Source organism: Rasamsonia emersonii (genome assembly GCF_000968595.1).
Source record: "Rasamsonia emersonii CBS 393.64 chromosome Unknown ctg1118621760073, whole genome shotgun sequence".
Lineage (NCBI taxonomy): Eukaryota > Fungi > Ascomycota > Eurotiomycetes > Eurotiales > Trichocomaceae > Rasamsonia > Rasamsonia emersonii.
Window position 1 is genome coordinate 157,032 of NW_013563214.1, and position 25,416 is coordinate 182,447.

Below are 25,416 nucleotides of genomic sequence, written 5' to 3' on the forward strand. Positions count from 1 at the left end.
TTAATTTTCGATATCGACGTTAATTAATTCAGACAGGATATCTTATTAACTTGGCTAATTAATTCAATCCACACGCATAACTTCAGCTAATGCGTAGTAATACAGACATCCTGCAAGGGAGAGTGGCACAGACATGTGCCTCAACAATCCAGCCACAGCAATGCTGCCTCAAACGTATGGTATGTATGTCTGTTCAACATTCTTCTTGCATCCCAGCTAGGCAGCGATGCAGGTAAGTCTGATCGTCGATCGCATTGCATTGCATTGCAGATCGAGAACGCAAAATCAAGATCTACCTAGATGTGTTGATGTGTAGATTCTTGGCTTTTCCTGTTGTAGATACCGCCACTTGAATGTCTTGCCCATGGTCTTGAATTTGCTTGAGCATTCACTCTAAAGACTGCATGCTCATCAAGTACGGAGTCAGTCCTTTATTTATATTCACTTCACATGAGACATTTCGGAGGAAGTCGCTGACATAGCACTATTTATGGTGAATCATCATTCCTTGTTGGATATATAACTGCACGTTCCTTCCTGATCTCCCTAAACTCATTTCTTCTCCTGCTCCCCATCTTCTCGATTTCCACCTCATCCATGGCGTGTATCAAAAGCACTTGATGCACGAGCCATCCTTGCCATCCTCAAATGCAAGGGAAGCCCTATCCACCAGATGACAGTGGATGTCTTCAATCACTGGTTCAATGAGATCGTCGAGCAAAATCCCGGTGCATCATCTACATACGTCGCTGCTACAGAAACAGGCGAGTAGGAATGGACAATCCTTTCAAGATCAGTTGAGACTACAAGATCGACGGCATGGATGACCATCAATGGTGTACCCAAGGTTGCACTCAAACCGATTTTCAAAGACCAAGACTTGCAGTCCTTTTCAGTCTCAGAAGACCCCTTTAGGGAGCTATGACCGAGAAGCTGAAAATAACCGACTTGGTGGATTTTGCACATTCCAAAGCGTACGGAGGAATACCGGATAGGAATACCATTGACGATGTCGTTGCACTTGCACTGCCAACTCGCATCTGGATATCTCAGATATATCCATGGCATCAGCAATGGCTGGAAGTTGCTACAGACCGTACATACAACCTTCAGAGCCGATCCTGGCTCACATATCGTCCAGTGAAAGCAAGAAATTCCCACTCAGGCGGCAGAGACTCATAGAAGCTATCTACAATAACATCATGCAGGGAAGGATTGAGAGTGAGTTTTGCTCATCCCCTTGCTAAATTCCCCTGAGCTAACACTTCATTAGGGCTACGGAATCTAAGCGCGAGTAAGAGTACAACCTCTGGCACAGATTGCCCAACCACGGCAAGCTGTAATGTTCGTCAGCTTTTACAAAGCCTGCTTAGGTTCTGCTAATTCTCGAATAGTGCAAAAAGCAAGATAATGACCAGTGCATGCTTACTGGATGGGAGGAACCAGACGCTGCACATATCTAGCTACATTCAAGGCGACCGCCACAGCTCTACCGGGACCGATAAATCACATAACTTTAGGCAGCAAGCACCTTCCTTCATATTTGACCACCTACAAGCATAGACAAGTCTGTTGTTTATCCAACACAGTATACTGGTATACAGTTTTTGTGTTTGCATCTCCCATACTTATCTCCGCATCCTAGAGGCATGTAAAGTTTCGACATTTTTTCTGGAGTCCCTAGTCTACCATGACGTCTTTGCAGACTTCAAGATCCGTATGGAGGATGATTCAGAAGACCATGTTAGGTGATGGACAGGTATTCTTCAATCATTTCATCAGGGCTACAGAGGAGATTACTCTAGAGACTACTCTGGCCTTGGCGTGGCGTCGTGTTGCGGGCATCATAGCCTGGGCTTTGACACTCACAGGATGCGCAGAAACCATGGCTATAGGTGGTAATTCTTTGACGCTAAAACCCCAGAATAATACCACCCATGCAGATGCATATTGCATTTGGTCACTTGATTTCATTTTTCTTTTTTTAAGGGTTGTTCAGCTATCGTCTGACAGCGATTTAATAATAATATAGTTCTAGAACAACGACTTCGACTGGTCTAGGAAGGATGGAGGATGGACGCAGAGGCTGTGCTGCTTTGGGGGTATGTCTTTTGCCCCAACAATACCTTATTGTCGACGTTAGTCCTTCCCAGGAAAAGCTCCCGATGGTTGGAAGTCAGCTTTCTTGTCTCGTGACGAATGCACTCCTAGCTCGTAATATACGGAGAATATACGGATAGTATTGTAACCCTGACAGACATCTGATATACCTAAGCCCTGCAGAATTTTTCTTGTAACGATAGTGAAACAAGATTTTCAGAGACTAACGAACCAACGATTAGAATAGAAAACAATCAGTATACAGTAGTAACCGGGCAAAGGACTCGTTGACTGTCACGCTTAGACTCGGTTACTTGCGGCAGGTGGCGCAGGTCGTCGGCATTCAGGTACAGTCTGGAGTACCTGCAACTTTGCAAGTTACCTTAAGCAATTACTAGCATTAGCTACTTAATTACCATCTAGTTAGTAGACAGAGAATGAATTCGTGACTGTAGAGCTTGGATTAAAAAACATTTCTCTCTAATTGAACTGGCAATTCGACTGATTGCAGTATTCGGTTCGACTGACGAAGCAGAGAGGAGCAATTGCACTGCGATGAGCAGATCGCTAGCGAAAGAACGTTCACAATCTCAATTGACTTCAGAAAATGTCCGACGCCCCTAGAAGAATCCGGAGTTCACTGCTGGGTCATCACAGTGGGACGCAGAAATTCCAACTCTTCCCCGCATGAACCGGGGAAGCTCGAACGGAACCGGTTCACTTGAAAGAGGATAACACTTGTGGCAAAGAGCCCTTCTATTCCATTCTGTCTTCTTTAAACGGATATTCTTTTTTTTTAAAAAAAAAAGAAGAAGTTACTCGGAAACAATACCGCGGAGAGAAAGACTCCTTTCGTACTGGCATGGGCTACAGAACAACGCGGGGTTTAGCCTGGAACATTCTTACCGGCTCGAGACATCCGGCCCGTCTGTATTCCGCACCATGCGGTTTCTATGAGGTAATCCACGGCTCCAAAATGGGTCAAGCATGACGCGTGACAGGCCTCTTTCTCTTGAGGCATTTTCTTAATTCGCTTTCTCGGCGCTTTGTCGCAAAAGGCTGTGGGATTGTGTGATATTACGTGCTTGTATGCTCGTCTGAGTCGATGATTGGGTCATAGGACCTGGGAATAATTCTGCCAGTGGAGTAAGCAGTACTTGACCAGGCAATTCCTGGAGACGATGGCCACATGCTGGCTCTGCGACATTATTGTTATGTAATCACTCCATAGTTGCTTCATAGTTGATTCTCATGGGCGGCGGACGCTGGCCAGTCAGGCCCCTGGCGGACGTCGACTTCTCGGTAATTTCGCTCGTTTGGCACCCCCCGTGGACGCCCCGGATTCGACCAGACGGCCGACGATTGCCTCCAGCGGCGATCCACTCGAGTGCCTGGCGGAATCCATTTTTAGCAGACCTGTGTGGCTGCAACGCACCGCCTCGAGTCTCGACCAGACCTGGCAGACCATGTGGCCGTAGCAAAACACCGCGTGCAAAGCGAAAACAGACAGGTCTCATGTCGCGCGGACCATGGCAGGTCGCATGACCATCGCCCCTTTTCGCAGCGGTGGAATGCGCGAGGACTCGCGTTCATGGGCGTCGATAGTAATCGCGGCGATCTAGATAAGTGCCGCTAGTCGCCATGTGCCTGGGTCCATCGCCGTCTAGCGCTCGATAGCGCAGGCTGGCCCAGCCGTTCCTGACCGCTGCCCAGACCGCATCTTGCCGCGAATCACGAGCGGCTCTGGCGCCCTCTGACGTCGTGCCCCGTGATTCGCCATGAGGCCCTCGTTATATATAGCCAGCAGACAAGCAGACATGGATGCGCCAGCAAAAGGCGTTCTCTATGCCTGTGACGTTCAGTCTGCCTCTTGCATGGCGTCGGCTGTCTGCCAGCCCGGTGTGTTCCTTCTCTTCGGATAAGCTTTCCGCGTGGTATGTGACCTCGATAAGGCCCTGCACACCGTCTGCCCTTTCATTGTTCCCCTCGATTCCCTGCACGCGGCCGCTGTGTAGCCTCGCGGCCACATATCTCCCTGCGCGATCCGGCGTCGTGATCGAATGGGCCGTTTCCTGCCATTCTCGTCCTTTCCCTCTCGTCGTCTTAGCTAGCTGTCGCGTTGCGCTGACCTCATACGGCAGTACTCGACGCCCCCGCTGACCGCTTTCCCCCTCGATATTGAAGACGCCTCCAGCAGTGCTCTGATTTCTCGTCCTACCCACTTCGCCAGACTTGTCTCCTCCTATTTCTCCCAGTCGCCATGTCGTCGTCGTCGATCGATCCGGGCTCTGCGCATCCTCCATCGGAGGGCATGTCGTCCGCAACAGAGCCGGAGAACAGAGTAAATGGCGACGGTTCGACTCCAAAGCTGTTTGTCGATGGCGGATCAGGCCCTGGAACTCCCATCGGTTTCCAGCGTTACCCCCATAACAAACACCTCGACCATGTGGCCCGAACGCCTGTCCGCCAGCCCTCGCCGCAGCCCACTCATCTGGGCATCCCCGGGCACAGGGTCCTCTCGGAAGAGGATCCCGGTTATGTTGCGGCCAAGTTTGAAGGCAAACAGAAGCAGATGGAGCAAGGTGAGCATTGAGGTTATCATTGAGAATGGAATCAAGAAAAACAAGGAAAGGTCGGGGATTTTCCCTCTCCAGATCTAACGTTTTTCCATAGTCATGGACCGGTTAGAGGAGAAGGGGTTCTTCCCAAGCGACTTTGTTGTCTCCGAAACCACCTGGTTCTACAACATGCTGGGAATTGATGACATGTATTTCCAAACCGAGTCCGTCGACTCCATTGTCACCCAGATCTTGTCCCTGTACGCCGCCAAGGTCGCCGCCTACGCCCGCGACGACAAGCGCATGGAGATCCGGCTGGACAAGGAAGACGAGGATCATGCCGTCTACATCGACACCAGCAAACCCGGTGTGTCCACCTTCGACGGTCCCCGCTACGAGCAGAGGATCGATAAGAAGTATATCGACGGTTCGGGGCCTGGGAGAAGCTACCGCGTCGAGACCTTCCGTTCCTCCAGTCCGCTGCCGGGTGAAAGCGAGCAACAGCTGCGTTGCTACTTCGTCTACCGCTGCCAGTTCAGCAATCCGAATCCCGATCCCGACGAGACCAATATCGAGATCATCGGAGAGAAGCGCTTCCTCCAGAAGGCTACCCCGAATACCAAGGCCATCTACCAAGAGATCATCAAACATGCCGTCGCCCGAACCGGTCCTGTCATTGAGATCTTCGACATCGAGGGAAGTCGGGAAAAGAGGCTGGTAGTGGCGTATCGCCAGGGTTCCGCCATGGGAATGTTCAGCGCTCTATCGGACCTCTACCATTACTACCGCCTGACCAGCTCGAGGAAGTACTTGGAGAATTTCTCCAACGGCATTACCGTGATCTCGCTTTATCTACGTCCCGTGGACAAGCCTGAGATTGCCGAGAAGTACCCTCCGATTGAAGCGGCCATCCATCAGATCATGAAGGAAGTGTCGCTCCTGTATTGCATTCCGCAAAACCGCTTCCAGGATCACTTCGCCAGCGGCCGCCTCAGCTTGCAAGAGACCATCTATGCCCACTGTGCTTGGGTCTTTGTCCAGCAGTTTTTGAACCGACTCGGGTCCGAGTATACTTCCTTGGCCGCCCTCCTGGACACGAACAACAGCGTCCACGCCGAGCTGCTGGCGAAGATCAAGAAGCGGCTTCGCACGGAAACGTTCACGTCCGACTACATCTTTGAGATCATCAACAAGTACCCGGATCTCATCCACAAGTTGTACCTGGACTTTGCGAACACGCATTACGTGCAGACCGGTGGTCCCGGCCAAGATGATTTCCTGCCAACCCTGAGTTACCTCCGGCTCCAGGTGGCTGAGGTTCTGGATGATGCGAGATTGAAGGAGCTCATCTCGAAGACGGCGGTGAACGAGCATGACGAGATGGTCATGATGGCCTTCCGGACCTTCAACAGGTCCATTTTGAAGACAAACTTCTATACTCCGACCAAGGTCGCCCTCAGTTTCCGACTCAACCCCGATTTCCTGCCCGAGCATGAATACCCTCAGCGACTCTATGGCATGTTCCTCGTCATCAGTTCCGAGTTCCGAGGTTTCCATCTTCGCTTCCGGGACATCGCACGCGGCGGAATCCGTATCGTCAAAAGCCGCAACAAGGAAGCTTACAGTATCAACGCTCGTTCGCTGTTCGACGAGAATTACAACCTGGCCGCTACTCAGCAGCGGAAGAACAAAGACATTCCCGAGGGAGGCGCCAAAGGCGTTATCCTGCTCGATTTCGAGCATCAAGACAAGGCTCGTGTCGCGTTTGAAAAGTACATTGACAGTATCATGGATCTGCTTCTGCCACCGGCCAGTCCGGGCATTAAGGATCCCATCGTCGACCTGCATGGCAAGGACGAGATCCTCTTCATGGGTCCGGATGAGAACACCGCCGACTTGGTTGACTGGGCCACGGAGCACGCCAGAAAACGGGGGGCACCGTGGTGGAAGTCCTTCTTTACCGGCAAGAGTCCTAAGCTTGGAGGTATCCCACACGATGCCTATGGTATGACCACCTTGTCGGTGCGTCAGTACGTTCTCGGCATTTACCGCAAGCTGAACATCGACCCGTCCAAGGTGAGAAAACTGCAAACTGGCGGGCCGGACGGTGACCTGGGATCCAACGAGATTCTGCTGGGCAATGAAACATATACGGCCATTGTGGATGGATCAGGTGTCATTGTTGATCCGAACGGTTTAGACCGCGAAGAGCTCGTGAGACTGGCCAAGAAACGAGTCATGATCTCCGAATTCGATCTGTCCAAGCTCTCTCCGCAAGGCTACCGAGTCCTCGTGGAGGACACTAATGTGACGCTGCCAAGTGGCGAGGTAGTCAACAACGGAATGCTTTTCCGCAACACCTTCCATCTTCGAAAAGATCTGCCTTATGACATTTTTGTCCCTTGTGGAGGACGACCGGAGTCGATCGATCTGTCTAACGTGAACAAACTCATCGTCAACGGCAAATCGGTCATCCCGTATATTGTCGAAGGTGCGAACCTCTTCATCACCCAGGACAGCAAGCTGCGACTGGAAAAGGCCGGCTGCATTCTCTACAAAGATGCATCCGCCAACAAGGGTGGTGTGACCTCGTCGTCGTTGGAAGTCCTGGCGTCTCTCTCCCTCGACGATAAGGAATTCGTGGAGAACATGTGCGTTCACGAGGATGGCACGGTCCCAGAATTCTACCAGGCGTATGTCAAGGAGGTGCAAGAGATCATCAAACGCAACGCCACTCTCGAGTTTGAGGCGATCTGGCGGGAGCACGAGAAAACCGGTCTGCTGCGCAGCGTATTGAGTGACCGGCTGAGTAATGCGATCACCAATTTGGACGAGGAGCTTCAGAAAACTGGGTTGTGGAATAACGTCCAGCTCCGCCGGACAGTTCTACAGGAGGCTCTCCCGAAACTCCTTCTGGAGAAGGTTGGCCTTGATACGATTCTAAAGAGGGTGAGTTGCCGCTTCACAAATAAATTTTGGTTTATGGCGAAATATTGACCTGTCAAAACAAAAATAGGTTCCTGAAAGCTACTTGAAGTCCATCTTCGGAAGCTACCTGGCTAGCCGGTTCGTGTATGAGTATGGCAGTAATCCAAGTCAATTCGCTTTCTTTGACTTGTAAGTTGGTTCCTTGAGAAAAGCACCTTTCGTGTGAGGTTACTGACTTGACGTTTTTTTCTTTTCTTCTTCACAGCATGTCGAAACGGTTCTATCCACAAATGTTAACGAAATAGTGGTTATTGGAATGGGTATTGGCTTAGAGGGATCACATTCTTCCATTTGAATGTCGCAAAAAAAGACGATGAGGATTGGCGCCTTGCCTAAGTTTGTGGTTATTTGGTTAGTTAGAGTAATTAATTGTTAGTGAAGGAAAAAAAAATCAAGAAGTTTTCTCAGCATATCAAGATGCTCAGCCATCTCTTTTGTCTAAAAAGCAATAACTAGTTAATAAATACATAATGAATTAGTCAGCCATACTATGCGCATTATCCACATATCCCACCATTTCGTTCACTAATATGTAATAATATGTACACATAAACATACGTCTATAAAAACGTAAAAACTATAACGATCTATCTACACGGGATTATGATCGTCAATGCCATCAATACGCCATCCATCTTCGTATTCGGTCCGACTGTACGTCTCCAATTGGGCCCATAGATCGGGGTATCTTTGTTTAGCCCACGCTTCGACCTGGTCCTTTATGTGCTGATGAGGACTAAGATTGTAGAATTGGCCGATCCTGTGTTTTTTGTACTGTCAGTATCATTGGCATCATCATCGGTTTTTTTTTCTTTAAATGAGTTGAAATTAAATCAAGGGTGATAGAGGGGGAAAAAAAGAACTTACGTAGCCCTAGTAGGCCCCAAACCGATTTCGGATTGCATCTTCTCGATCGCCTCTACGGCACGGTCGAATTCGCTCTGAGCCGCCAGGGCCCTGATGTATGCATTGTACATTCGACGATCTATCTTGATCTCGAGAAGTTTGGCCTTCTGCATCATCTTGATCGCTTCCGACACGCCCATCGGGTGCGTCTCACACACTCGGAAGAAGATCGTTATGGTATGGCGTGAAGGGCCTTCCTCGGAGCGAAGAATTTCCTTGAAAATCTCCATGGCCTTCTCGGGCATTTCGCACCTTGCGTAGGCGAGCATCAATGCATTCCTGACCCTGGTGGTCAGGTCTACCTCCAGATCCAGCTTCAACATGTTGTGGACCAGCTCCAGATTCTCCCGATCAGCCGTTCTGGCGATCCCCAAGAAACACCTCCTGTACGTGTCTGGCTTAGGACGTTGGGCAAAGCTCTCCGCCTGTCGCATATGCCCAAATACCAAACATGCCAAGTCGCTTCGGTTGCGCCTGAAGAAGGACCACATGATATCAGTCCGGACGCTAACTCCGGTCTCTGGGAAGGCTACCTTCAGGAGATTATATGCCTCCCACGCAACGTCATCGCTTTGGCTGAAATCCATGATAAATTTCGTCAAGGATTTGCGGATCTGAGTTCTCTCCTCCATATCATAAGACCCCAGACGTGGTCGCAGCAGCTGGGACACGGCATCCCAGTCGCGCCGCCGCAGCAGCATAAAAGTCAGGGCTGCCATGGTATCTGGCTCCAAACGGATATTATTGTCGATAAGAGGGTCAAGCAGGGTGGAGATCAGGTCGAAGAGAGGATCGGCCTGTTCGGAAAGACAGAGCATAGTTATCAGCTTATCCATCAGAGGTAGACTAATGTCAGCAATCGAGTCGCTGTTTTCCAACTCGCGTAAATATTCCAAGGTGCCCTTGAGATCCGAAGCTTGGATCCGTGACTCCAATTGTAGCATCACAGTCTGTACATCTGGCTGCAGGCCCCATTGAGATGTCAATGCAGCAAAATCAGCGGCCAGTTGCGGATTACCAACGGCGTTCGCGAATTCTATAAGAGTATTCACGCAAGAGATCGAAAGAGACTGTAGAATCTGAGGATCTTTAGCAGACCAAGTATCCAGTTTCTCAGCCAAAGCAGAAGCTCCGCTTCCACATGCCGCCTCCCACAACAAGTGAATATCCCGCGTGTCTGCATTAGGAGTCGGTGGAAGTGAATGGAGAACGTTCCTTGCCCAATCCAGATCGGACTGCATGATCGACGCTTTTATCATGGCTAATTTCGTGGCCATCGTCGGTTCGCCACCGCCGGAGATGGGGCATTCGTACATTGTCTTCGCGGCCTCCACCAGATCTTCCTGGAGAAGCATCATAGTCACCTCTTCGTGGGTGGCCTGATCGAATATGTCGCCGTGTTTCTCAATTCCTTCTACGGTCCTCCAGAGCCGTCGCCTGTCATGGTTCATAGCAAAGCCTTTCATTACCCAGAGCCACGGCGAAGGTTTGGATTTGAGAAGCCTGCGCCGGAATGTGATAGTCACGCGATAGGCCTCCTCCGGGTCGCCGTTCATGGACAGAACGCGGATATATGCTAAGAGTGTCTGACGATCGATATCGTCTGCATCCGATCCTCGATCTGCGGATAATTCCAAAAATGCGAAGCGTGCCACTTTCCGCACGGCATCATGCGACTCGGGTAGGCACGTTGCTTCTGCCAGGACGTGAAGGATCGTTTCCAGATTGTCTCGGGAGAAAACGGCTTCCCAGTCCTTCGGATCAAGCTCCTCCTGTCGTTCTTTCAAATACCTCCATGTTGCAACAAGAAGCCTGCCGTGAAAGCCGGTTATTACACCCGGCGTTTCAACCCGCGGCTTGAAGAAATCCCGGAAAGCCTTAGACAAGGTATCATGTGGTGGTGGTCTGCTTCTGTTCTGCAAGGACCTTACTAAGTCGCTCATCGGCTTGAGTCCGGTCTCCAGAGCTATAGCCTGATGTTGATCGGGAGGAGGAGGTGTGGGAAATGCGAAGAACCCTCGTCTTTGGACATGGCCGCGCTCGTGTAGGTACACCCTTCGGGCGCGATGAGAAGGGAGCGAATGCAAGAGTCGACCGCGACAATGAGAGAAACGGAACGGCTCATTATTGAGAATGGCACGAAAGACGCGTCTGGTGAGGTGGGATTGCATTGTCTGCCTGTATCTGATTTCCGGTGTTGTCGCAGAGTTTTGAGTAGAGAGTGTGGAACTCGAAGTAGAAAACTCAGTATGGAAAGCTGGCAAGCATTGTCCTTACAAGGCTGAAATGGACAATCAATTGAAAACACGGAGCCCAAATACAGAAAAGATAGAGGCTCCAGAGAATGAAAATCTGAGTTGGACCGCCAGCAGCAGCCGCAGTAGTAGGGAGCGGAGCTGTCGACGGACTACTTGCAGCCCCGGGCTTGGCGCTGCGAGAAAACGGGGAGAAAATGCCAGGCGCCGAAGCAGCTTCGTAGTTTCACCACACATCTTTACTTAACCGCCAGCACGATAACTGCGCTGTTATCCCTGTCAAGGCACTGGGCTTAGCCAGGGACTTGGCGACATCATGTCACTCAATCTTTTTCCCCGGTGGCTTCCTCGTAGTCTCACCGGGACTACCGGAGTACTCTCTACCTGCCGATGGAATTCCACGTCTTCAGCAGCATCGCCATTGAGTGCTTTTACTGCTCAAACCCAATCCACCGGGACTGCACAAAGTATGTAATAGATTTCCTCTCTAGGCTGACTGATACCGGCACCTCTACGTGTACACCTACAGAGTCGCGGCTGACAGATGATCTAGAGTCGAGATTGCTAAGCCGTCGTCGACTTCCGAATCGGCAGAGATTCCTGGAGGAGCAGAAAGCCCAGGGAGAAAGTCGAGTCTTGGAGAGGTTTCAGACTCGTGAATGGAAAGCAGGCGATGTCTATGCTCCACATGATCTGAGCCCAGCAGAAATGAAGAAATGGTCGAAGCGCCACAGCCCGAACTCTGATGCGTTTGATGCATTGAACATGAATCCGCTGGATCAGTACAAGGTAAGCTAATCAGAGATGACTTCAAAAATTCGCTATAGAAGAACTAGTTTGCTAATCAAGTACGCTTCACTGGTCAGAATTTCTCCATCATGTCTGAATATATGACGCCAATGGGCCGTATCAAGCACCGCAGCCAAACTGGGTTGCGTCCAGTGAACCAGCGGAAAATCGCAAAAGCAATCCGACGAGCGATCGGTATTGGCCTTATGCCAAGTGTCCATCGGCACCCCGAGATTCTTGCTGCGGAGGCGAAGAACAGACTGGATTACGGCCGCGTGGCCTGAAGGAGAGGCAATGCTCATTCATCCACCAAGTGAGATTCGGCTTTCTACATAATGGTATGATACGGAGTCAAGGGGCATTGGAAGGCAACATTATTATATCGGTTGTATGTATGGATGTACAGTACATATTAGAGTGTATTTTTAGTTTTTGAAATCCACCCACTACGCGTACTTTTGAGATAGAGCAGATGTCCGGATCTAGAATCCACTCGATTCTTTCATTATCTCAACGCCTTCGGTCGCTTATGTCGGCAACAGAGCTGTTAGCAGTTGGCTTGATCGTTGCCTGAAGTGGCTTTAGTTGCGGGATGGGGAACGTCAACAACCCCCCACCTGTCCGATAGCTTCTACAATCCTCAACGTAACCCACCCATCGCTCCAGGGAGAAAAAAAAAAGCAATAATAGTGTGTTTCTGTTCTCCATTTGTCTCCTCTGATGTCTCTGAAGAACGGTATGATCCTCTCTTGGAGGGTTATTTCTGAACTCAGCTGAACTCGATCTAGAGTACATCTGGGCCGCCAGCCCCTCCACAACAAGAGGTCAGCCAACTCAGCTTGCTTCTGATGCCAAAGGCGAGCGACTTGCGTATGCGGTATAGTCCTCACCAAAATTCCCTCGTTTTGGAACACATATCTAATGACCATTAATGTTGCGTAGTCAAACAAATCTATATTCCTTCGCTCAATCGACAACCCCACCATCGCAAAGCAGTATACAGAGCATAAAGCCCAGACCACAGTTGCTCGTTTCTCACCATCCGGATTTTATGTCGCTAGCGGCGATGCATCAGGTACCGTGAGGGTCTGGGACTGCGTTGGAGAAGGGATTACCAAGGGCGAGTACCCCATTGTTACTGGTCGCATTAATGACCTTGCGTGGGATGGTGATTCGCAGCGTATCATCGCCGTTGGTGATGGCAAACAAAGATATGGACACTGTTTCACTGCAGACAGCGGAAACAGTGTTGGCGAAATCTATGGACATACCCAGCCCATCAATTCCGTGTCAATCAGGCAACAGCGGCCTCTGAGAGCTGCTGCTGCCGGAGACGACAAAACTCTCGTGTTCTACCACGGCGCCCCGTTCAAATTCAACACAGGGATTCGCGACAAACACACTAATTACATCTATGGCGTCGCCTTCAGTCCCGATGGCTCTCACCTGGTCAGCGTAGGCGGAGATCGACGAATCTGGCTGTACGATGGCAAGACCGGGGAGCCAAAGGAGCAAATTGGAGAAGGAGAACATAAAGGAAGTATATTCGGTGTCTCATGGTCGAGCGATTCGCGAAGGTTTGTAACAGCTAGTGCTGATAGGACGGTGAAGATCTGGGATGTGGAAACAGGCAAGGTCACTCAGAACTGGACCCTGGGGGAGGAGGGCACTGTGAATCCCCAGGATCACCAGGTCGGTGTCGTTTGGCCACCAGGCCGAAGCGATGGGCTCATCATCAGCTTGTCCCTCAGTGGAGACCTGAACTATCTGGTTGAAGGGACACCCAAGCCTAGACAAGTTCTCCAGGGTCACCAGAAGAACATCACGTCATTGACGCAATTCAAGTCGGATGACGGTAATGAGACCCTCTGGTCTGGAAGCTTTGAGGGGCGGTATGTAGCTGGGACGTTGCAACGGGAACTGCAGAGCAGATTGAAGGCGAAAGCCATTCCGGCTACATCTCAGGTCTCACAACGACTCCGGAAGGCAAGGGGAGGATATACAGCGTCGGCTGGGACGATACACTGCGCTCTGTTGATATCAGCGCCAAAACATATACGGGAAGCGCAACAAAGCTATCAAGTCAGCCAAAGGGTGTTGCTGCTGGGGCAGAGACAGTTCTCGTGGCCAACTCAGAAGGCATCGAGATATACAAAGATGGAAAGAAAGTCGGGGACTTCAGCGTAGCAGCTAGCGTAACTGCGGTCGCTGCGCATGGAAGCACTGCAGCAATTGGAGCAGAAGATTCTTCGATTCGGATCGGCACCGTCGCAGGTTCGACCTTGACGCCTAAGACCGAGATCAAGGCGTCACGCAATCTGATATCCGCTTTGGCATTTTCTCCTGATGGCTCTCTCCTGGCAGCTGGAGATTCTCGTGGTCGAGTTCTAGTGTTCAAGGTCGCTGACGGCAGTCTGGTCACCGACCGCTGGACCGCTCATACCGCTCGAATCACCTCAATTGCATGGAACGAGAAGGGCACCCATGTGGTAAGTGGGGCTTTGGATACGAATATCTTTGTCTGGAGCCTGGCCAATCCTGGAGATTGGATCCAAGTTCCCAATGCCCACAAGGAGGGTGTCAATGGTGTTGCTTGGATTGCTGGGGGAACAAAGATCGCTTCAGCTGGTGCTGATGCAACAATCAAGGTTTGGAAAGTGGAGAGCTTGGTATAAGATGAGACCGTGAACATTGATGATTTGATCACAGTAAAGGATAATCATATGCATGCATGTAGCTAGATGTAGGTATGGAGTAGTTGGCTTGATAACATAAACAATGCACGGCCGTACTGGAATTTCACGAGCTAGCTCTGTTTGACGCTCTTTGCTGGCATGGACTCCAGATAGATGCTGAAACCGAGGCCTTAGCAGGTAAACTCCACGTATCTTTCATCGTCTTTATTCTCTGATGTGCGCACGCCAGGATACATCCTGTGCAGTTTCATTGTCCATCGAAACGGACCGCGCGTGCCCCGATCGTAGGGCTGTGGCAATAGCCCCGCAGCAGCGGTTACGCAACTGGGAAGCTAGCTTCAGCTGTGACGTTGCTTCATGACTAGACGTGGATCATGAGACCACAGCTGCCCACAAGGCGCCTGGTGCCCTTGTGCCATTGAAAAGAGATTTCCAGGCCATGATATGGACATGGCCCTGACAGCGACAGTCAGAAAAGTGCTGCCGAATGGAAATGAGGACATCGGAGCGGTCGTCCTCAGACTCCCGCATGTTGCGGCCCAAAGTAAGCTATCTAACTTGTTGCTCGCTCGGACAGGATTTACCTCTTCAGCTTGCCTTGGCTGCTTCCTGATTTTTGCTGACTCGGTATTGCAGTTGCGGCAGGCAACCTTCGTCCTTCCCAAAACTGGCCAACGGTTGAAAGGTCTTGTTAATCTCAGCAGCCGCGATTCGACGGAGAACGGCAACCATGAAGAGCAACGACCGTTACTCGCCGAGGAGGACGGTGAGGCTGTCCACCAGCCAGATACCTTCTCAAGATTTCGTGACCCAATGTCCGCGATGTGGAAACGTGCGTATGGCTTTGCAACGTCGGAGTTAGGAAAGGGAGTTCTCAAGTGCAGCCTGGCGTATCTCTTGGGATCTCTTGCAACGTTTATTCCGGCCATCTCTGCGTTTCTCGGCCACCAAGATGGAAAACATGTGGTTGCGACCATTACTGTCTACTTCCATCCTGCACGGTCGAGGGGGAGTATGTTCAAAGCCTTGATCTGCGCTTTCCTGGCCTTTCTCTATGCCGCCTTCATCTCCATCACCAGCATGTGCGTGGCCATGTTTTTCGAAGATACTCTTGATCTTCTCCCTGTCGGTCATGCTGTGGTGCTCATCGTCTTCTGCGGCGGTGGCTTGGGCTTTATTGGGTGGATAAAGCAAAGACTCAACGATCCGTTGGTCAACGTTGCGTGCTCTTTGGCCTCACTTTCTACAATTACCGTCCTAACGAAAGAAGGGGCCGTTCAAAAGGGAGCTCTATCCTTCGCCAAAATTTCCCAGGTCCTGAAAATGCTGATCATGGGCGTATGCGCCACAATGGCTGTTTCTTTCCTCATGTTTCCGATATCTGCGCGAAAAAAGCTCCGGTCCAACCTGAAAACAATGACAAATACGCTGGCAGTCATGCTGGGGTGTGTCACCGAGAGTTTTCTCACTGGATCCGAGGATAAGTTGCATGCCGCAGACTTTGTCGATGCGTCTGCGCAGAACAAAAAAGCGTATGGTCAGCTCGACAAGCTTGTGAAGGAGGCGAAGCTCGAACATTTTGCGGCGGGTACCGAAAGGGAGTATCGATTGGAGAAGAGACTTGTTCGTTGTGTGCAAGACATCGCTCAAAATATGGGAGGATTGCAAAGTGCCGCAGCCCTACAGTTTCAGCTGCTCAGACAAGCTCAGTCTAGTACAGCGCCTACCCAGCAGGGCCACAGACCGTTTTCCGGGCAGAGGGGTTCAATTACCTCCCCAGGTATTTGGTCCGTTTACGAGGAACCAGTTATGCTGGCCTCGATAGATGAATCACCGGAAGAAGAGATGTCAAAGCCAGACGAGGACCAGACTGGGCCCGTTTCGGCATGGAACGATCATGGAGAGCTGCAGCCAGTCCTCTCGCCGCAGAGAATGTTTGAGGTTTTCATCGATCATCTCGGACCGTCTATGGTATTTGCTCCCGAAGTGCTTAGCTGATATAGCAAGGTACTGACAAATTGTCTAGCGGTCTCTTGCGTTCACTCTAAAGGAGATATTCGAAGAAATTCCTTTTGGACCACCACCTGAATATAAGGTTTCTTTCAATAGCCGATATCAGATCAGTCTTGACCGTGCACTTGAACTGTATCGGACCGCCAGAGAGGAGGCTCTTACGTCGATTTATCGACAGAAAGACTTTGCAAAGATTAAATCTTTTGATGTTGAGGCTGATCTCGAGGAAGTTTCTGCCAGCTGTGGCCTTTTCAGCTCCTCCCTTCTGGAATTTGGAGAGCAGTTGAAAGATGTATTGGCAATCCTAGACGAGCTGCAGCTTGAAGCTGAAGAACGGCCCAAAGGACGGTCATGGAACTGGCTCAAGTTCTGGCGGCATATCAATGTCGGGAAAAGTAACACCAACTCGCCAGATACAGGTAAGCATACATTACATCCAAATCAAGTTTTTGTTACTGAAGGACCATCTAGAACGCTTAGCTACCAATTCCGCTGGGCATGATGATGCTGCGGTGCGCCCCTTAATTCGAAAAACTCCCTCCAGTATGGAAAGTAGTTCTCTGGGAATGCGTACAAAAGATAGACTTGCCTATCGTATCTGGAAGTCTCTCAGCTTTTTGCGACGTGACGACACGAAATTTGCCCTCAAAGTCGGTGCTGGTGCGGCTCTCTATGCTCTGCCCTCTTTTCTTGCATCTAGTCGGCCAATATACTCCCGGTGGAGAGGAGAGTGGGGTCTTCTGTCCTACATGTTGGTTTGTTCCATGACTATTGGCGCCTCCAACACCACTGGATATGCTCGATTCTTGGGTACATGCCTGGGTGCCTGCTGCGCCATTATCTCGTGGTATATTTCTGCGGGAAACGTATTCGGCCTAGCTTTCCTGGGCTGGCTGATGGCTACGTGGACTGCTTATATTATTCTAGTCAAGGGACAAGGCCCGATGGGACGATTCATCATGCTCACGTATAACCTCTCAGTCTTGTACGCATATTCCCTGTCAAGGGATGACAATGACAACGACGACGACGAGGGAGGGGTACATCCGATTATCACCGAAATTGCACTGCACCGCGTTGTTGCTGTCTTGTCTGGCTGTATTTGGGGCATAATAGTCACGCGCATTATCTGGCCCATCAGCGCAAGAAAGAAGCTCAAGGATGACTTAAGTCTACTCTGGCTCCAAATGAGCTTGATCTGGAAACGGGATCCATTATCGACGATGGTGAACGGAAAACCAGCGACCGCGTATCTAAGCTCTAGGGAGAAGCTCCTAATCGAGCGCTTCGTATCTCATCTCGAGGCTCTTCAGGTTGCTGCGCGGTCGGAATTTGAGCTGAGAAGTCCATTTCCCGATGCTGCATATCGAAACATGCTTAGCCGCACGAGACGCATGCTGAATGCGTTCTATGCCATGAACCTCGAGGTGTTAAAGAATCTCTCGGCCTCTGAAGGTAAAATTGCTCTGCTTCAATACACAGCTCAAGAAAGACTCCAGCTATCTGCTCGCATCAGCCACCTGTTATCGGGTAAGACTTCAATCATGTCTCTTCGATTTTAGGCATCGCATCTGATCTTTTCTCAGTGCTGGCTTCATCAATGAGGCTTGAGTACCCATTAAATGATGCCCTCCCTAGTATCGAACATGCCAGGGACAGGCTTTTGGCCCGCATTTTTCATTTTCGCCAGGACAAGACCGTGTCGTCCTTGACAACTGATGGCGATTACGCTTTGCTCTATGCCTATGGTGAGTTTTGTCAACCGGAAAAGACGCTTGATCATCGTAATTACTGACTATCGCCAGTCCTCGTAACAGGCCAGCTCGGCAATGAAATTGTGGAGATCATCGGTGAAATAAGTAGGCTCTTCGGTGTTTTGAGCGAAGATGTAATAGAGCTCCGGTAGTGTAGTGTGAACGGGGGATAGGGCGAGAGTAAATTGTATCCTACTATTGCCCATTTGCATTTGAAAGGCGTTGGCGCGTAGGTGCTTAGTGAATAGAATTCGCTTTTTTTTTTCGACTATTATGCTATTCTAGGAGAATAGTCAGACGATGTATTGATGCGTAGCTAAGGGAGGACCTCGATAGATAATAGATAGTCGACTCCGCGCGTTGCAAGACCGAATGCGGGCGATGTGCCGAAGTGCACCTCCGTCCATCTGATTTTAGGCCCTGAGAGCCACCTTCCATCATCGCCAACCATCAACTATCGGCGTTCTTGGCGCTGGATACCCTTCTGCTGCAGATCTCATCTCAGCAACGTCTTATGCCATATTTATCCCGGTTGATGAAGGCCTAGGAGTCTTCGGCTTCGCGCAGCCCAACGCGCTCCTAGGACCATCCCACCACAATGCAGATCGACCCAGCGGCTCTGAGCCGAACAGACTCTGCATCAGCCCCTGTATCGGCGGCTAAGCCTGTCGCTTCTACAACTTCTTCGACGCAGAAGTCGACAAAGGCCTTCACCTCTGTCCCGCGGCTCGATCTCGAGCCAATCTACACGGAGCTGAAGGCCGCCATCGGCGACAACTGGGCCGAGTATAAGCAGTCGATAGCTCTGTTCCTTCTAGGTATGCATGCATGACCTCAAGCGACTTCGTCAATCGAAATTTTAACCATGCAATTTTTCTCGGCCTGGCCTTGCTAACTTTGATTGTTGCAGGACATCTCAACCAGGCTGAATTCTCATCGCGCGTTGACCACATAATATGCGCCGACCCCAAAACAGAACATCTCCACAATAATTTCATATGCGCTATCATCGCTAATCTCTCAAGAGATCTCCCTGATCATGGAGTCGCCAGTTGGGTATCTGCGAATGATAAACCTACGGTGGTGTCGAAGCCGGTCTCCAGCGACCTGGCGGAGCAGAGACTAAAGACTGAGGTTATGCAACTGCCTCCTAGGGATCGTCGAAGAATCAAAGCCATCCCTGAGGTATGACAACGAGCCCTGAAGTGCTCCCTTGCGACATTTTCAAGTGCAGGACAGGACATGCTGACAATCCGGTTGTCATTTCCAGCCTGAACCTCATGAGTTGGCGAGCAATGAATTGGAAGAATATCACCGGGCTAAGCAGATCAAACTACCCAGTCAAGTCCCAGCAAGTGCGGGAGGATTAAACAAGACAAGTAAGAAACCCCCTCATAGCAAGAATATGATTGCGATCCGTCTTCAGAAGCAAGTTTCATGTCCGATCTTTGCTAATTTATCTTCCTTTAACAGATTGGGAACTCGAGATTCGAAAGCGCTACGCCCAGCCTCTAGCTTCTGAAACTGGCGAGTTCCCTGATGCAGAAACGATCCACGCGCGTATGGTGCCTATCTGCTACGAGGAGTCTGTTGTCAGCGGCGCAGGCTATCCCTGTGCCGAGTTCATGGCGATTGCGACAGAGACATTCGTCAAGGAGGTGCTCTCGAGTGTGTTTTCACGAACAAGGCATAATGGTCCTTCTGGAACGATCAACGGCATGGTAACGAGAAAGTACCGCAGGCAGCTGGAGCGCGAAGAGCTGGCCTTCACACGTGGCGAGATCACGAAGGACGCTGCAACCGGACTTCTACCTGTTGAGGCCAAGGAAGCAAGTACGAGACAGCCACTCGGGGTGAAAGATCTTAAGCTCGCGCTCACCCTCGGTGGTGGGCTTCTCGGTCAGATGCCTTTGATTGTGGACCAGATTATGGGGGCCTATGATGAAGATGAACTGGAATTGGAACGGCAAGAGTATGCGGAGCAGACGTGGGATGATAAGATGGACGATGACACCGGGGTCGCAAACGGTGTGGATGAGATGGACATTGACGAGAACGAATTGGGATGGGAGGGAGGCACCGCGGCGGATAGGGAGCAACTAGGCTCTCTCCTCGACGAGTGCTTATCAATGGCAGCCTAAGTCTCAAGTCGTGAGACTCATTTTTTTTCTTTTCATCATCAAAGGGGGCGTCTGTCTTACTTCATTTACAGGCATTTTGCTGGGGAAGTAAATCCCCTAGCTCAATGCATTTGGACTGACTGATGACGGTGGGAAGGGCGTGGACGTGGCGTTTTTTTGGGTGAAATCGTGGAATCCGGAGAGAAATTTATACCTGGTCTGGTCGGCCCTGTTCTGTCATGTATACAGCTTTATTACTGGCATTTGGTGCGGAGTTTCTCGATTTCTATACTCCTTTGCTTTGTCTTCCTCTTTTTCTGTCTTCTGGCTTCCATCTTCTACTTTTTTTCTCCCTACCATTCGAAAATAAATGTATGTCTATAGTTCATGACACCATACTTTTTCACCATTTACTATTGAATATTATTGCATCACTACCGTATTATTTGATGGTCAATCTCGAATTGCTGGGATCGTAAGTAAACGGAGTGAAATTGTGTCTGATTTACTCATAAGCCGTAACGTATTTAAATCTTTGTATCGAGTAACTACAATATACTGCTAACACACACATGTCATGCCAAATCCAAAGTTGGCTATGTATACAAATTCAATAACTAAACGCTCAATTATTCCCCATTGCCCTTCCGAACGCCCACACGACCCTTCATATCCATAAAACTGTAGTCTAATTAAACAGAAAAAGGTATTAATTGAACATTACATCAAGAAAGGCGTTCCACGACCATCTTCAAGATTTCTTCCGTCGACTTGTACGCGTTCGCCGGGTCTTTGGCGACAGACTGCCATATTTCACCGTGTCTTGGTTCGGTGGCGATGCATTTGGCAAGCGCTTCCTGGCGTTTCTCCTCGGTGCCATGCTGCATCAAAAACTTGTAATACCAGGCCCAGATATCTCCTAGGTCACTATTCGCGATGAGAGCTTTCTCGAACCAAGTCATTGCCTTTTCCAGTCTGCGTTCATCCCAGAAGATGCGGGCAACCGTGACCAACAGTATCGGATCGTTATCGACTTTCTTGATTGCTTCTAAGCTCCGAGGCTTCCGATGGGTTCTGGGTTCAAGGTGCCAAATGCTCTCACTCCATAACAGCCCCGAATTAGGGACTTCCTGGAGAGCCTTGGCCATTAAAACCTTCGCCTGACTGATATTGTTCGCTCGTCGCTCGACCCGAACACTCTCGGTCCACAATTCAGCATTTTTAGGTACTGCGAGGCGAGCTCTGTCGAGAATTGAGCGTGCTTTGACGACCACACCAGCCTTTTCCTCGAGCCTGGAGGCAAGGAGCCACAGGGGAACTGACTGAGGGCAGGCCCTGGTGCCGGTACCATATGCTTCTCGAGCTTGGGGATACTTGTTCTGTGACTCGTAGATCTGGCCCTTCATCATCCACAGCTTGTCAGCCTTGGGATAAAGTTGAAGCCCCTGGTTCACAAGGTCAAGAGCCTCGTCCAGGTTACCCAACTGGCGCTCGAATGCGACGCTCTTGATCCAAACACGATCGGTACCCGCTTCGCGACGAGCTGTGGCAAGAAGTTCTCTCGCCTGTTCAGTTTGTCGCGCATCAGCCTCCAACTTGACGGCGGCAAGCCAAATATCTTCGTTATTGGGGTTTTGCGCGAACGCCCTTCCCAGTACGATCCGCGCATTATCAATTTCCCCAGCTTGCCACTTCTCCTTGGCGAGCTGCATCCAGAGCACCTCGCTATGAGGACATGCCTCCACGGCTTTCTCCAGGACTTGCCAAAGAGCCTCCTTGGTGCCGTGGTTACGCTCCAAATCCGCGGCAGCAAGCCAGAGTGACTTGCTATTCACGAAGACACGCAGAGCATAAGCGTAAATTGCCCGCGCAGTCTCATATTTGCCTCGGGCAATGCTGGCTTTGGCATCTTCCATCCATATGTCTTTTCGACCGTCATCTTCGTCGAGACCCCATCCCAGAGTCTCACGGATGATGGCTCCGCAGGTCAAAACAGCACCTTCCTCCTCACATTTCTCTGCTTCCGCAATCCAGTCCTCTCTCTTCGGCATTGCGTTTTCTCTAGCAAGAGCCTGAACAGCCCTTCTCATGACGTTGACTTTGTTCGCTGTACCCATCTGCTCTTGTAGTCGAGCGGCTGCAATCCAGACTTCATGGCTCGTGGGCACTGCTTTTCGGGCCGCATTCAGCACCTTCTGGGCATTTTCCGGGGTTTCAAGTCGAGCAAGAGCAAGCCACAACTCAACCGACAGCGGAATCATTTCAACGGCCTTGGCAAGGAGGAGTCGAGCATCGGCCGGATCCTCTTCAAGATTCACTGCTTCTTTCCAAATTTGAACAGACTGCGGAATGTGGAGGATTGCCTGTCGGAGGACGTTCTTTTTGGCACGAACGTCTGATTCTAGCTTCATGGCTTCAATCCATAATCTCGTCGAGCGGTCGTTGTGCTTAATCGCATTTGCCGCTATAATCTTCGCATTGTGATTATCATTGAGCCGTATGTTTTCCAGCCAAGCATCTTCACTTTTCGGGCACAACTCGCACCCTTTCGCGATGGCGTTTCTCGCCGCCACGATTCTCCCAGCCAACTCCTCCAAACGCGCAAGGGCGATCCAACCCGGCGCATGTTTGGGGTTTGTCCGTGTGACTGACTCGAGGAGAACTCTGACTCGTTTGATGTCACCAATCTCAACTTCACCCGCTTTAAGTTCTGATTTCGTTAGGCTGGTCAAATAGCCCTTCGGGTCGATGTTGGTCGCATTTCCTGATGACGCATCACCCGCAGAGCCTCGAGCTGCTTGATCAAGGCGTGCTTGGAGGACTTTGTCTCTAGCTGCGCCGATGTCCGCAAAGTTAGTCATCGTTCCCTCTGCGCCCTCTGCGCTACGGGCATCCGTTTGTGTGCCATCATCGGTGACTGTGGTCTCGAATTGCGTCGAGTCTCTGGCGCTTGCGATCACACTATCCGGAACAGCATAGAAGCGTTGCCGCAAATTCTGCTTCGCGCGTCTATTTTTGCCAGTAAGGTCGCCAACTTCAGGGAGGTTAGCCCATTCCTCATCTGTCACGGAGGCCAAGGATCGCTTGAGATCGGCAAATTGCTGCTGGATTTTCGGATTATTTCTCTCGTACTCTTCTCGTTCTTGACGCTCTCGAGCTTCCCTATATGTGGCGAACGAATTCAAGTCGGTTCTCTGTCCAGAGAAAAATAGAAACACGATGAACAAAAAAGACTCTTCCGAAGGGTAGGGGGATGGGTATGCGAAGCTGGACTGGAATACTAACCTTCTTAGTTTCCGCCTTCTATCCATCTTCTGATCAACCTCATGATAGATACGGTCTGCTTCGTCATCTTCGCGGTCATACTGCCCATAGGCGAAAAGTCCGATTTCATTGTCAGGATCTTGAAAACGATCGTCGTCCTCCTCTTCTTCTTCCTGTTCTTTTCCTTTCCCACCTTTCTCTCGCCCCACGCCGTATGCTGTGGGCGGCGCAGCACCTAAAAGCTGAGCTCTCTTTGCGAGAGCTTCCCGTATCTGCTCTGGCGTCGGACCTTCTCGCGCAGGTCCCAGATCTGATCGGGTGGTAAAGCCTGTAGCACCTCGACCCAAGCCGGCGACATAGTTCTCGGGAGCTGGTTGGCTCAAAAAGTCCTTTCTACCCGACATCTTGGCTGAACTGTGAGCGCAAGAAGATCGCTTCGCCGATGCTGTGAGGGGAGCTGGCAGCGTGCGGCGAGAGGCAACTCTGGAGGTGAACTAATACCACAATGTTACTCGTTGGTAATACCGCTTAAAAGTAATGCCGAGCGCCGATCTTATCGGACTGCGATTTCCACCACCTCACAAAAAAAAAGTTACTAGTGATCCAGTACACTGTACATATGGTTGGCATTTGAAAAAAACCACCAGATTTAAATCATGCCCAAAGCCAGTTCAAAGAAGCGCAATAGCGCTTCATCGGCCAGCCCTTATGCGCAGGCTGCGGCGAAGACCAAAGCGGCCAATAGCATATTCAAAATGAATACTGATATTGGTCAACACGTGCTCAAGAACCCTGGTATCGCCCAAGCTATCGTTGATAAAGCTGACTTGAAGCAAAGTGATGTGTGTACCATGACCTTCTTTCGTCATTTACTCTCATTAGTATGAACATTTTCACGTCTAATACTGTCCTCTAAATCTACAGATAGTCCTAGAAGTTGGCCCTGGCTCAGGAAATCTTACAGTCAAAATTCTCGAGAAAGCGAAAAAGGTCATCGCAGTGGAATTGGATCCCCGAATGGCGGCAGAAGTCACAAAACGTGTGCAAGGCAAACCAGAACAAAAACGGCTGGAGGTTGTGATAGGAGATGTGATCAAGACGGATCTTCCGTATTTTGATGTTTGTATCAGCAACACCCCATACCAGGTGCGTTTCTTTCCTTTGATTTAGTATGACCCTAGTCATGAACTGACGACAATTAACAATTAACAAGATCTCTTCTCCCCTTACATTCAAATTATTAGCAACCACGCCAGCACCCCGGGTCTGTATTCTTATGTTTCAGCGTGAATTTGCCATGCGACTTTTTGCCAAACCGGGTGACAAGTTGTACAGTCGACTTTCGGTGAACGCACAGATGTGGGCGAAAATCGATCATGTCATGAAAGTTGGCAAGAACAACTTCAAGCCACCACCAGCAGTGGAATCAAGTGTTGTTCGCCTGGTTCCCAAGAATCCAAGACCTCAAATTAGCTATGAAGAGTGGGACGGCCTGTTGAGAATTGCTTTTGTGCGAAAGAACAAGACCCTCCGATCGAGTTTCTTTGGCACTTCAAGTGTCATGGATCTACTTGAGACCAATTATCGAACATGGTGTGCACAGAACGACATCCCTGTGGAAGATGGGCCCGCAGATGAGAATGACAACACCGAAATGGATATGGGAGAGACGGAAACTGGCGAAGAAGAATGGGATGGTAACATGGATGTGGATGAGGACGAAGATGTGCCTGACTTCTTCAAGGACGAAGCAAGTTCCCGTCTTCAAGAAGCTTTGAAGAACAAGCCCAGCAGGAAGAAAAAAGGAAAAGTTGCTCAGCTTGTCCGCGAGAAAGTCCGGCAGGTTCTGGAAGATGACACGGGCCTAGCGGATAAACGCGCAAGGATGTGCGATGAGGGCGACTTCTTGAAGTTGTTATGGGCTTTCAACCAAAGAGGTATTCATTTCAGTTGATCTAGTCCTGGAAGGGATA

At 50.2% G+C, this 25,416-nt stretch overlaps 7 protein-coding genes across 7 annotated transcripts; 5 read left to right on the top strand and 2 right to left on the bottom strand.

The window, feature by feature from the left end:
• Positions 1–1,073: 1,073 nt before the first annotated feature.
• T310_3599 (uncharacterized protein) lies at positions 1,074–2,218 on the top strand (the record flags this gene model as incomplete). Its single annotated transcript, XM_013473551.1, has 6 exons — positions 1,074–1,221; positions 1,274–1,294; positions 1,464–1,567; positions 1,706–1,898; positions 2,062–2,102; positions 2,144–2,218. The coding sequence occupies 6 exons, from the start codon at positions 1,074–1,076 to the stop codon at positions 2,216–2,218; spliced, it is 582 nt and encodes a 193-aa protein (XP_013329005.1).
• Positions 2,219–4,360: 2,142 nt separating this feature from the next.
• Positions 4,361–7,779, top strand: T310_3600 (Glutamate dehydrogenase; the record flags this gene model as incomplete). The annotated part of the gene is made up of 3 exons (XM_013473552.1): positions 4,361–4,682; positions 4,774–7,607; positions 7,675–7,779. The coding sequence occupies 3 exons, from the start codon at positions 4,361–4,363 to the stop codon at positions 7,777–7,779; spliced, it is 3,261 nt and encodes a 1,086-aa protein (XP_013329006.1).
• A 458-nt stretch (positions 7,780–8,237) lies between these two features.
• On the bottom strand, positions 8,238–10,723 carry T310_3601 (CIA84-like protein; the record flags this gene model as incomplete). The annotated part of the gene is made up of 2 exons (XM_013473553.1): positions 8,238–8,406; positions 8,514–10,723. The coding sequence occupies 2 exons, from the start codon at positions 10,721–10,723 to the stop codon at positions 8,238–8,240; spliced, it is 2,379 nt and encodes a 792-aa protein (XP_013329007.1).
• A 400-nt stretch (positions 10,724–11,123) lies between these two features.
• On the top strand, positions 11,124–18,292 carry T310_3602 (uncharacterized protein; the record flags this gene model as incomplete). Its single annotated transcript, XM_013473554.1, has 15 exons — positions 11,124–11,274; positions 11,337–11,596; positions 11,644–11,791; positions 12,385–12,473; positions 12,539–13,488; positions 13,542–14,244; positions 14,334–14,339; positions 14,442–14,469; positions 14,729–14,836; positions 14,885–16,263; positions 16,319–16,724; positions 16,777–17,835; positions 17,868–18,053; positions 18,111–18,193; positions 18,233–18,292. The coding sequence occupies 15 exons, from the start codon at positions 11,124–11,126 to the stop codon at positions 18,290–18,292; spliced, it is 5,616 nt and encodes a 1,871-aa protein (XP_013329008.1).
• A 365-nt stretch (positions 18,293–18,657) lies between these two features.
• On the top strand, positions 18,658–20,200 carry T310_3603 (Transcriptional co-activator (Hfi1/Ada1); the record flags this gene model as incomplete). The annotated part of the gene is made up of 4 exons (XM_013473555.1): positions 18,658–18,877; positions 18,970–19,244; positions 19,330–19,438; positions 19,533–20,200. The coding sequence occupies 4 exons, from the start codon at positions 18,658–18,660 to the stop codon at positions 20,198–20,200; spliced, it is 1,272 nt and encodes a 423-aa protein (XP_013329009.1).
• A 704-nt stretch (positions 20,201–20,904) lies between these two features.
• Positions 20,905–23,847, bottom strand: T310_3604 (mRNA splicing factor (Prp1/Zer1); the record flags this gene model as incomplete). Its single annotated transcript, XM_013473556.1, has 1 exon — positions 20,905–23,847. One exon carries the CDS (start codon positions 23,845–23,847, stop codon positions 20,905–20,907), a length of 2,943 nt encoding a protein of 980 aa, XP_013329010.1.
• A 252-nt stretch (positions 23,848–24,099) lies between these two features.
• On the top strand, positions 24,100–25,397 carry T310_3605 (Dimethyladenosine transferase; the record flags this gene model as incomplete). Its single annotated transcript, XM_013473557.1, has 3 exons — positions 24,100–24,285; positions 24,368–24,589; positions 24,657–25,397. 3 exons carry the CDS (start codon positions 24,100–24,102, stop codon positions 25,395–25,397), a joined length of 1,149 nt encoding a protein of 382 aa, XP_013329011.1.
• Positions 25,398–25,416: the final 19 nt, after the last annotated feature.